Genomic DNA, 12,394 nt, shown 5'->3' on the forward strand with positions numbered 1-12,394 from the left:
CTGTCATGGGGCCATGTGTGGCAGGCATACACTGTCATGGGGCCATGTGTGGCAGGCATACACTGTCATGGGGGCATGTGTGGCAGGCATACACTGTCATGGGGGCATGTGTGGCAGGCATACACAGTCATGGGGACATGTGTGGCAGGCATACACTGTTATGGGGGCATGTGTGGCAGGCATACACTGTCATGGGGGCATGTGTGGCAGGCATACACTGTTATGGGGACATGTGTGGCAGGCATACACAGTCATGGGGGCATGTGTGGTAGGCATACACTGTTATGGGGGCACGTGTGGCAGGCATACACTGTCATGGGGGCATGTGTGGCAGGCATACACTGTCATGGGGGCATGTGTGGTAGGCATACACTGTTATGGGGACATGTGTGGCAGGCATACACTGTCATGGGGGCATGTGTGGCAGGCATACACTGTCATGGGGGCATGTGTGGCAGGCATACACAGTCATGGGGACATGTGTGGCAGGCATACACAGTCATGGGGACATGTGTGGCAGGCATACACAGTCATGGGGGCATGTGTGGCAGGCATACACTGTTATGGGGGCATGTGTGGCAGGCATACACTGTTATGGGGGCATGTGTGGCAGGCATACACTGTCATGGGGGCATGTGTGGCAGGCATACACTGTCATGGGGGCATGTGTGGCAGGCATACACTGTCATGGGGGCTTGTGTGGCAGGCATACACTGTTATGGGGGCATGTGTGGCAGGCATACACTGTTATGGGGGCATGTGTGGCAGGCATACACTGTCATGGGGCCATGTGTGGCAGGCATACACTGTCATGGGGCCATGTGTGGCAGGCATACACTGTCATGGGGGCATGTGTGGCAGGCATACACTGTCATGGGGGCATGTGTGGCAGGCATACACAGTCATGGGGACATGTGTGGCAGGCATACACTGTTATGGGGGCATGTGTGGCAGGCATACACTGTCATGGGGGCATGTGTGGCAGGCATACACTGTCATGGGGGCATGTGTGGCAGGCATACACTGTCATGGGGGCTTGTGTGGCAGGCATACACTGTTATGGGGGCATGTGTGGCAGGCATACACTGTTATGGGGGCATGTGTGGCAGGCATACACTGTCATGGGGCCATGTGTGGCAGGCATACACTGTCATGGGGCCATGTGTGGCAGGCATACACTGTCATGGGGGCATGTGTGGCAGGCATACACTGTCATGGGGGCATGTGTGGCAGGCATACACAGTCATGGGGGCACATGTGACAGGTCTGCCGTGTAAGGAAAACAATAAGCTCCCAATACTCAGCAATTCACTATAATGAACACCACACAAAAGCCATGCTCAGACCACAAAGCAGTACAGCGCACGGCACATGCTACATCAGCTCATTGTAACATATTACACCACTACCACGCGAGATTAGAACTGCACGTTAGGCAGCTACTCCTCCACCATCATGGCGCTCCGCCGCCGTTATACTCCCACGTTGCATTGCACGTTCTCCCACATGACCTCCCTCCCGGCATGCACGGCGCGCAGACCAGCGCTTGGCTCCAGAGATTTGATTCTACTGGTTATCGCTCTGCAGCCGGAAGTCGTCTTTGTTCCCCGGTAAATTTAAATGTTGATTCCCACAGACGTAATAGTGAAGCTTTGCGGGTCAGCTGCTGCTCCATGACGCTGGCGGATCGGCTGTGAGAAGCGAGCAGTGACAGGTCGGTTACTGATCCCGACAGGAGCCATTATGGAAAGTTATAGCTCCTAGCCTTTCTTCGTGTTGTCATGTGTGCAGATCCCACACCATGTTCCCTGCATTGCTTATGTATGTATGTATGTAGTGCGCTGCTGCCAGGTGTGCATGTAGGAGCTTTGTGTATGGAATCTGTACCTACACATTACACAACCTATAGCATTCCTTCTGTTAATATTCAGCATGGCCAGTATACAGCTACAGACTTTGAATAGAGAAGAGGCAGCACTCTATCCCATAAAAACATGCTATTGCAAAATCATTCAAAATTGGATGCAGGAGAATGCAGGTGCAAGAGACGTTTTGCCCACATTGGTGCTTCTATGGGTCCAGACACGTAGAAGCACTAATGTGGGCGAAACGTCTCTTGCACCTGCATTCTCCTGCATCCAATTTTGAATGATTTTGCAATAGCATGTTTTTATGGGATAGAGTGCTGCCTTTCCTCTCTTCGAAGTCTTATGAAAATCTTGCATTTGGTGAAGCACCCGGAGTTGCCGTATAACTGTGAGGTGTCTACTGTTATCCTTTCAAGTCGTGAGATATGGATGGTGCTGGTTTTTCTCTGCACAGTATACAGCTACGTTAAAGAGGTTGTCCACTACTTTTACATTGACATATGCTCCATTAATGTCTGATCAGCTGGGACCCGGCACCCCAGCTGATCAGATGTTGGCGGCGGCCGGAGGTACTCACTTGCCGGGCTGCTCCGTCTACTGATAGTGGCCGAGGCTTGGCACTTCACATCCTATTGATTTGAATAGGAGGTAAGTGTGTAGTACCAACCCCAACCACTATAAACACACGGAGCAGCTCGGGAATTGAGTATTTCCTACCGCAGACACAGATTTCAGACCTGAGCCGATCAGACATTGATGACCTATCCTTAGGCTGCGTGCACACGATGCGTTTTTCATGCGTTTATGCTGCGGAATTTCCGCAGCGGAAACGCATCAAAAACGCATGGTAATCCGCACCCCATGGTCCCCAATGGCATTCCGCAATGTCAATGAACATGCTGCTGATTTTTCCGCAGCGTTTCTGCAGCGCTCATAAATCCGCAGCATGTGCATTAATTTTGCGGAAGCGCCGCCATTGACTTGCATTGAGACGCATAGAATCCGTGTCAGTACATTTGTACACACAGATAATATGCTTTTCTATGTGTGGATGGTACCCAGTTCTGGAGGAGAGGAGACTCTCATCCAGACCTGGGTACCATAGAAACTGTAAAAAAAAGAATAAAATAAAAAATAAAGTTTATACTCACCTGTCCAACGGCTCTCTCTGCATGCCGGCAGCGCTGAAGGACCTTCGGTGACGTCACAGTCATGTGACTGCAGGCCCTTCACCGCTGTGTCTCGCGATATGCCGGCAGACAGGAACGAGCGCTGCAGCACACGCCGGGGCATCGTGGTGAGTATAGCTTTATTTTAAGCATTGTTTTACGGTCACACTATATAAATCCATGCTGTTTGCATGGATTTATACAGTGTGACCTAGTTGTCAAGCACTTTCCAAGTGATGCTATCGCCTGGAAAGCGCTTGTCAATCCGCATGTGAATCCGCATGTATTCTGCAGGAAAAACGCATGCACAATCTGCATGCGTTTTTTCTGCCAGGGAGATGCAGAAATGCTGCAGAAATTTTCTGCATCGTGGGCACATAGCCTAAGGATAGCTGTGGACAACTTCTTTAAGCCAGCCTCTATAAAAGGGGTTTCCCTCTTCCCTGCCTGCAGTTTAATAAAGCAAACTTTGGCTTAATCACCATCCCTCGGTTCAGAGCTGAGTCTCCGCTGCTGCTCATGGGTGTCTGTTATTGTTCATAGCTTTGACATCCAATCGACTGAGCTTCGTAACCATATCCAAGTGAACACTGGGTTCACCTATTGGCTGCAGCGCCATTGATGTCATATCAATGCTGCAGGCAATAAGAAGGCAAGCAGGGGCAGAGATTCAAGCTGGACCTGAGAAGGGTGAGTAAAGACCTTTATTTTTTCTATTATATAATATCTGATAACTGGGAATTCCTTTATCCTCCACCTTTATGAATACGGTTTTGTGGTCATTTCACCTTATTTTTTTAAATATTTATTATTGAAATTGTCGCAAAACTATAAGAATATCCTTATTTACATGGTGTTTTGTTTTCCTTGACCGTGGTGTGATTATGCTGTATACTACAGGCCTGTGTGAGTGCATTAGGCTATGTGCCCACGATCAGGAATAACAGCGTTTTGGACGCAGCGTATCTTCGCTGCATCCAAAACGCTGCGTTCTAATAACGCAGGTAAATCTGCGTGTTCATTGAACCATGCGGATTTAACGCATCTAATGACCTATTGTGGAAATTTCTGTAGCAGAGAATAGCGCCTCCGCCAGGGCTGTTTAGTCGGTAAGCCAAACCTCCGACTCCTCAATTTCCATGACCACGACTCCGACTCCCTCATACATGGCTCATGTTTAAGTGATAAATTTACTGTAGCACAGATTCATGTCAGCTAAAAGTCTAGACCCTTAGATCAGGAATAGGACAGACATTTATAGGGGTCTGGGGTTTGGCTTACCGATTCCACAGCCCTGATCGCTGTAATCGTACTGATCTGAAGAATAACGCTGTCTTATCACTTTTACCACTTAAATGGCATAAAAAATGAACCTGAATTGCTGGATTTTGTTTATTCTGCCTCCCAAAAATTGGAATAGAAAGCGAATTAAAAAAAGTCTCGTTCCAATAAAAACGTCAACTTGTCCTGCAAAAAACAAGCCCTTACGTGACTGTTGGCAGAAATATAGGAAAACTATAGCTCTCAAACTATGGCAATGCAAAAAAAAAAAAAATAATATTTTTTTGTTTAAAAAAAAAAAAACAAAAACCCCAAAACGTGATTTAGTGTGTGATGGCAGCCAAATATTAAAACACTAAATCTGATGTTGCTGTAATTGCACCGACCCAAAGAATAAAGGCATCTAATCACTAATACCGCACGAGGAACGGCGTAAAAAATAAATAAAACCAATTCTTCATCTGCTGTTTTTTTTCTTTCTTTTTCCATTCTGCCTCCCAAAGATCGCAGTAAGGCTCTGCTCACATTTATCCTGTGCTCTACGTTGAGTTCTTACAATGGGGTTTGTGTATAAATCTCTGAAATACGCGATTCATACGGAAGATTCACTGAGGCAGATGAAGACACTGAACGCTGTCTGACCTGTGATCCGGTGGTGTCCGGAGAGGTTTCTTCCTGTTCAGTCGTTACTTTGTCTGCAGCTGATCAGCTGCAGCGGTCATGCTACACCACTGGATGTTGATGCAGTGAAGCACAAAAATAAATATTGGCTTCGGTGGGAAGGGGTTAAGTTGCTATACTACATGGCATCCTTTGCAAAAAAGAGGGCACATAGTGCTTCACATGGATTAAATGGTTGCTAAAGCTTTATTAAGATGAAACTTCTTTTTAGCTGCCATCCTAAAATAATATGCTACACACTTGGCAATAGGTTTGATTTACTTGTAGCTATTCTTTGTTATGCCAGGGTTCATTCACTTGCATATACTGCTGTGAAGTGTAACTGTAGAGCCGTGTTAGAAGCTTATATTTAGTAGAACGTTGTTATTTGGCGCTGATTAATAAGAACTTTATTGAAGCCGTTCTTTGTCTCATTGTGTACTTTTTATGTGGTGTATTAATTGTAGGCAGATTTTCCTGCAAATCATGAGAACTGCACTTGGCTACTTTAAAAAAAATTAATGGGCTACTTGCCTACATTACAGGCAAATGGGTCCTGCAAAAAAAGGTGTGTACTCCCAATACTAGGACACCTGTGTGTTTTCCACCTGCTTCTCGCAGGAATAAGAGATGTAACAAGGTGTGTGATATTAGTGGTTGGAAATCCCCAGAAATTCTGATAATTTCTCTATTTGAGTGACAGGCTGAAAATATTAGCACCTTTGGTAACTAATGATGGATCCGGTCTGTGAGTAATTTCCATAAAAGCACACCATGTGAGACCATATACGTTTGTGGGGTTTTATTTTGATGTTTTATGTTACATTTGCAGGTCTTGTGTGCTAATACCGAGTTAAAAGCATGGTGATCCTCGATTATGAAGAACTGCTCAAGTATTATGAGCTACATGAGACAATCGGTACAGGTAAGAATTGATTTTTGTATACTGCCAGCTTCACATAATGGACAACCAGAGTCCAGAGGTAAACGCTTAAAGGGAATCTGTCACCTGGATTTTGCTACCCTATCTGAGATCAGCATGATGTAGAAGCAGAGACACTGGTTGCAGATCTGTATCACTTACTGAGCTGCCTGCTGTCATTTTGATAACACTGATTTTATCTGCTGCAGATCTACCAGTTCTCTGAATGTTGAGTTCTGTATAACCCACACCACTGATTGGCAGCTTTGTGTACAATCTGGGAAGAAAGCTGCCCATAAGTGGTGGGGGTGTGGTTGGACTACCGGACAGCAGATTTGTTACACACACGCCGCCTAAGTTCAGATAGGGGCAAGACTGCTTACATGAATTTGTTGGAATCCTGGGGGAACCGTTACTCAGGGCAACAATATGCTGGAGTTTCTCTCAGGCACAGGACAGATTCAGTTGCTGACCAGACACATCTGACAAGAGTCTTCATAAACGGTAGAACAGTAACATTTAATGAGGCACGGTCAGTGCAATTTAAATGTCTCTTTGAGCAACAGGCTCCAGTAATAACAGTACAGTCTCCTTTGCAGCACAGCAGTGCACAGTCTATTATCCGGTAGCACAGTACAACACAGTTTTGATGCATACACAACCACAGGCTTTTCCTTCACAAGGACACGATAGTACACAGCACTCTTTATCTGCATGGAGATGGGGGGGGGGGGGGGGGGTTGATGGTGGAGATGATCCCTATGACACAATTCCTTCCAGTCCTTATCTTCCTGGCCAACAATATTTCACACTGTTAGATCAGGGAGTCTATCTGACCTGTTTAGCTTCCCTCCTGACCTGAATTCTGTTCCCTTGCCTTCTGTGAGATACAGATCATAAGCCACCTTTCTCTTCGGCTCCAGCCAGACAGTAAACAACTTCCCCACAATCCCTTTGGGGCTCTGCTAAAAGCTCCTTGTCTCCTGTGACTGTGTTAACCCCTCTAGTTGCTGGATGATTCTGGAGCACAACATTTCCTGTCTCCTGTGCTTGTTACTTCTAAAAGTTGCTGAATGTTTTTGAAGCAACAGCACTTCTTCTGCATGTCATCCTCGACATTCGTCTTACTTAGTCAATCTGACCAATTCTGAGACACTGGTGAAAGTTGGATAACTTTATATACAAATTGGTATAACGTTCATAAACATTGAAAACAACCTATTCTTACGACCACTTCCGCATGTCACATTTACTAGTCCTCTAGTTGTGATCTCGTGTGTGTGTGTGTGTGTGTGTGTGTGTGTGTGTGTGTGTGTTTTATCAAAACTGTACACGCAGACCCGTAAGTGATTCATGGTTGGAATCAGGGTCTCTGTCTCTTCCTCATGCTGCTCTCACATATGGTGGCAAAAACCTGGTGACTGATTCCTTTTTAACTGATTCCAGTTTAGACCACTATTTTTATTTATTTTTTGTCAAAATTTTAGGGTGCATATAACTTAAAGGGGTTGTTCCACAGACAAGAATATTTTAATTTATTAGTTCTTAAAATAATAAGTTCTAAAATTTGGATGTGTTTGAAGAAAAAAATATTTAAAATGTGTTCCTGTGCTGAGATAATCTTAGAAATGTGCCCCTACTGTGTAATGGCTGTGTATAACCTTGCAGGGACATAGTCTGCACATATTGGAATTCCATACCAAAGGAGTAAGAAGTGATTATGCAAACGACATAGCAGTGTCTCGCATCTGCTGTTTTCTGTAAGATAAAACCTTAAACTGCCTGTTTTATCACAGGAACGAGTGTTTCTGTCTGTGAGGTAGAATCTCCGGCTGCTGCTGAGCTCATGTCACTGACTTAATTTATGATGCGTTCAGAGGGCTGGAGACATGGAATCAACACTAGATCATGTGATTAAAACGGGCATTGAAATATTTTTAACTCGCAGAAAGCGGTAGCTGCGATCCAATGCTATGTTATCAGTATAAACACATATTGTTACTTGTTTGGCCTGGAGCTGTGGTATGATCAGACCATGTTCCTGTACGGTCAGACATTCCTTAGACAGTACACAGCAGGGGCACAGTTGTAGGATTATCTAATCATGAACGTGTTCTTTTTTTTTTTTGTTTGTTTGTTTTGGCCATCTTGTAATCGTGCTGTGGGTATGCCAAGGGGCTGGCAAAGTGAGCAATCTCCCTTTGTCAAACTCTGTGCCAGTATCACTATTGCCAATGTCATCTGATGGGTTAAAGTGCCTGGATTGACACTATTATCGGTCTCTGCACACACCGCAGGAGCTTAACAGTTGACTCCTACTGCAAATGGCACTTGAGGGATATTTCAATCTTCATAAATGAGTGTTGTTGGATAGTGTGTGTGTCTGTTTGCCTAGGAGACTGACCACATATGCTGTCTAGCTTGTAAGCACTGCATTGAACAGGACTGTGGAGTGGGTAAGCCAAATCTCCGACTCCTCAATTTCCCCGACTCCACAGCCCTGCCTCACTTCTGAGCATGTACAAAGTGCAGCACAGATTCATCTCACCTAAAAGCCGAGATCATGAACAGAACAGACCCTTAAAGGACATTTCATAACTTCCCAAATTCTTATGAAAAAATGTACAGCACATCCTGCATTGTACCCAGCTTAATGTATATGTATGTCGATCCATTTCATTCTGACTCCACCAAAATGGACACAGACTCCACAGCCCTGGCACTGAGACTTGCAGATAATGAGAGATAAGTGTGTAATCCTGCCAGCTTGAAAGCTGTGCTTACAAGCTCAATAGAAGAAGGCTTGTAAGCCACCACTGCTAGACAACAATGATCTAAAAAATATTTCAAGACAGACTAAAATTAATGAACATTGCAAAATGTAGCATACAGCAATTACCAGTTTATTAACATGTCATAATCCTTTAATTGTAAAACAGTTCAGTCTCAGATGTGATAACTTCTACCATTTTCTTGTCTTTACAATCCTGTTAATATTAAAATGAAACATTTTCTGTCTGTTAGGGGGATTTGCTAAAGTCAAGCTTGCAACTCATCTTCTGACTGGTGAGAAAGTGGCAATCAAGATCATGGACAAAGAATCCCTAGGGGTATGATATATCATCAAAAAATGTTTTTATTTTTCTTCTATGCTCTTTTGATAAACTGATACTAAAGTAAGAAAAATCTAAGTTAAAGCTTTTGTAAGAATGCCATTCATAATCTGGCTGCATGTGCAATGGGGTTACGTCAGTGCACTTGGACGTCTTCTGTGCACTTCTAGCTTGATCTGCATATGGGTTCTATGGTAGACTTCTCATGACTGACACGTCTGATCTCTTCCAAATAGTATGCTTATTATTTTTACTGGGTCACCTATGCATCCATAGCACTATTTCCATATGTACAACCTCACTGGCAGGTTCCTTTTTGTTGATCTTGACTGCCGTTGCCCATAAAGAGCGTGTAGAACAGCAGACAGGCATTTCTATTTTACACTAATCAGACACTTATCACATGTCAAATAGTTATTCTCTAAATATCTTTATGGAGAAAATTCTATTACTCAGCTGTAAGAAACCAGAAGCATAACTCTTGCAAGCACAACCAAACATGTATGTATGTATGTATGTATGTATGTAATTTCGATAATACCGTGAATAACAATCAACTTGCCAGTGTCCCAACCGTCTTGTCTCAACACTGCCCTATTCCGCTGCAGCTAATCACTGGCCTAAGCGGTCTCATGCACTGCGTACCGACGTTATCACACAGAATTACACAACTTGCTCAATGCAGCCCAGTTTAGGACCAGCTGAGTATTGGTCACACCATTCCTTACTGTTAAAAAAAAATCCTGGAATAAGCCTTTTCACTAACAAATTGAGTGTCTATATTGGCATATGTTTGCACCGATTTATAGATTTATTATGCCTCTGTTTTTTTTTATTTTTTTTTTTTAGGATGATTTACCTCGTGTCAAAACAGAAATTGAAGCAATGAAGAACCTGAGTCATCAGCATGTTTGTAGACTTTATCATGTTCTTGAAACCCCAAAGAAGATATTTATGGTTCTTGAGGTTTGCTCCCTTTCATGCATATGTACACTATATACAGTACTGTACAAAAGCCAAATGCTTTTACAAATAGAAGTGTTAAATAATTTACGTTTATCAAACCAAAATATGCAAAGTGTATGAACAAAAGATGAATCAAATCAGTGTTTGGTGTGATCATCCTTTTTTCCTTGAAACCTCCCTGACTAATAACTTTGTAAGGGCTCTTTCAGAAGTCAGTGTCTCCGGTACAAGTGGTGACAGTTTCCACATGTGCCGTAGACACTGACACATGTAGACACGTTCAAATGAATGGGTCTGTGCACGTCAGTGTGTTTCCACGGACCGTTTGTCTGTGGGTAAAACACGCTGACATGTCTGTTTTTTACACGCTGCACGGGCCACAAAATGTCTCACGCTGATGACAGCTGTGTATCATCAGTGTGACACGAATCGGCGCTACAATTAGCGCTGTTTCCAAGCGCCAGGTGCTGAACGCCGCCCTCATCATTGTCCCCTGCTGGTGCTGCGATCACCACTAGCAGGGGGCCATGATGAGAGTAGTAGTCTGCTCCCGATGTCTCCAACTGTAAGAATAAAATAAAAAATCCTTATACTCACCTATCCTAAGTGTCCCCTTATGTAATCCTCTGACCGCTCACGCTGGGGAGAATGACTCCTCCTGCAGCAAGCGGGCCCCGGACCTCTGCCTGAGCTAAGAAAGCTATGTCCTGTCACTTAATGAGTAAATCTCCGGGACTCGCTGCATGAGTCATTCTCCCCGGCTCCTCAGCGTGAGCGGTTGCATGGTTTACAACGTGGGACACTTAAGACAGGTGAGTAAGCTATTTTTTATTTTATACTTATTTTTACAGTTTGGAGACACCAGGAGCAGACTACTATTCTCATCATGGTCCCCTGCTGGTGCTGATCACAGGGGACAATGATGAGGGCAGCATTCCGCACCTGGCGCTTGGGGAACAGTGCTAACTATACCGGTACGTGTGATCCTGATGCGGCACATGGTTGTCACGCGTAAAACACACACGGATATCTCCGGTACTTGTTTTTCCAGTGCCCGAAATATCCAAACGTGTGAAAGAGACCTAAGTGTATCTAGAAGAATTGATGCTATTTTGAAGGCAGAAGGCGATCACACCACATATTGGTATTATTTATTATTATAGCGCCATTCATTCCATGGTGCTTTACATGTGAAAGGGATATACATGGCAAAAACAATTTGCAATAAATTTTGAACAATACAAGTTGGTGACTGGTACAGGAGGAGCGAGGACCCAGCCCGCGAGGGCTCAGTCTACAGGATGATTTAGATCTCTTGCTTATTCACTTTTTTTAATTGTTAAAAATAAGCTATTAACACTTCTGTTGTGACAGTGTTCTTATATTGCACAGTACTGTGAGTAATATAATATTTCCATATCTATTTCTGTTTTTGTAATCTCTGCTGCTTGGTGCTGTTGGGCACTATAATATAAATGTTTCTCTAGCTTAAAACTTTAGTGATCAACTGCCGTGTGGGTGCGTTCATGTGCTGATTTAAAAAAACCCAAAACAAACTTATTTTCTAACGGTTTGGGCGAGTGGAATGGGGTACTCGCTGCGGTTACAGGTAGATGCTGGCTTTATAACACAAGAATAGTGATGAGCGAGTATGCTCTGTTAACCCTTTCGCCGAGTATGCTCGGGCCGAGCTCTGAGTATTTACAGCTGCTCAGTGACCTGTTTGAATCGCTCCCGTGTGCATGATTTGCAACTGTTTGACAGCTTTACTACATGTGAGGAATGTCTATTTCTTACACATTCCTCACATGTATTAAAACTGTCAAACAGTCGAAAATCATGCACACGGGAGCGATTCAAACATGTCACTGAGCAGCTATAAATACTCTGAGCTCGGCCCGAGCATACTCGGAACAGAACATACTCGTTCATCACTACACAAGAAGCATCTTCTGGGTTTGGTACAGCTCCGTTCCTGAGCCTGCTCTATACATGCATATTTGACATGGGGTATGCCATTACATCCTACTTTGGTAAAGGGCTTGGAAGGATTCACATAGGAGGAGAGTGCCAAACCTGTAAATCTCTAATTTTTGATCGCCGCATCTAATTTATCAAGCTTTTATGATATAGGGAAAATATATACTGCTCAAAAAAATAAAGGGAGCACTCAAATAACACATCCTAGATCTGAATGAATGAAATATTCTCATTGAATACTTTGTTCTGTACAAAGTTGAATGTGCTGACGACAAAAATCACACAAAAATCATCAATGGAAATCAAATTTATTAACCAATGGAGGTCTGGATATGGAGTCACCCCCAAAATTAAAGTGGAAAAACACACTACAGGCTGATCCAACTTTGATGTAATGTCCTTAAAACAAGTCAAAATGAGGCTCAGTATTGTGTG

The 12,394-nt window shown here is 43.8% G+C and overlaps 1 protein-coding gene across 1 annotated transcript in view; it reads left to right on the plus strand.

Annotated features, from left to right (window-relative positions):
- Positions 1-1,539: 1,539 nt before the first annotated feature.
- MELK (maternal embryonic leucine zipper kinase) overlaps positions 1,540-12,394 on the plus strand; it is a 28,105-nt gene continuing 17,250 nt past the window's right edge. The window contains exons 1-4 of the mRNA XM_073651827.1: positions 1,540-1,714; positions 5,811-5,903; positions 8,925-9,010; positions 9,863-9,979. Of these exons, the coding sequence (XP_073507928.1) occupies positions 5,840-5,903; positions 8,925-9,010; positions 9,863-9,979 (267 nt within the window). The 5' untranslated portion in view covers positions 1,540-1,714; positions 5,811-5,839. The remainder of the gene's footprint in view (positions 1,715-5,810; positions 5,904-8,924; positions 9,011-9,862; positions 9,980-12,394) is intronic.

Source organism: Phyllobates terribilis, unplaced genomic scaffold (genome assembly GCF_046119375.1).
Source record: "Phyllobates terribilis strain yellow unplaced genomic scaffold, ASM4611937v1 Scaffold_1__5_contigs__length_1240528914, whole genome shotgun sequence".
Taxonomy (NCBI): domain Eukaryota; kingdom Metazoa; phylum Chordata; class Amphibia; order Anura; family Dendrobatidae; genus Phyllobates; species Phyllobates terribilis.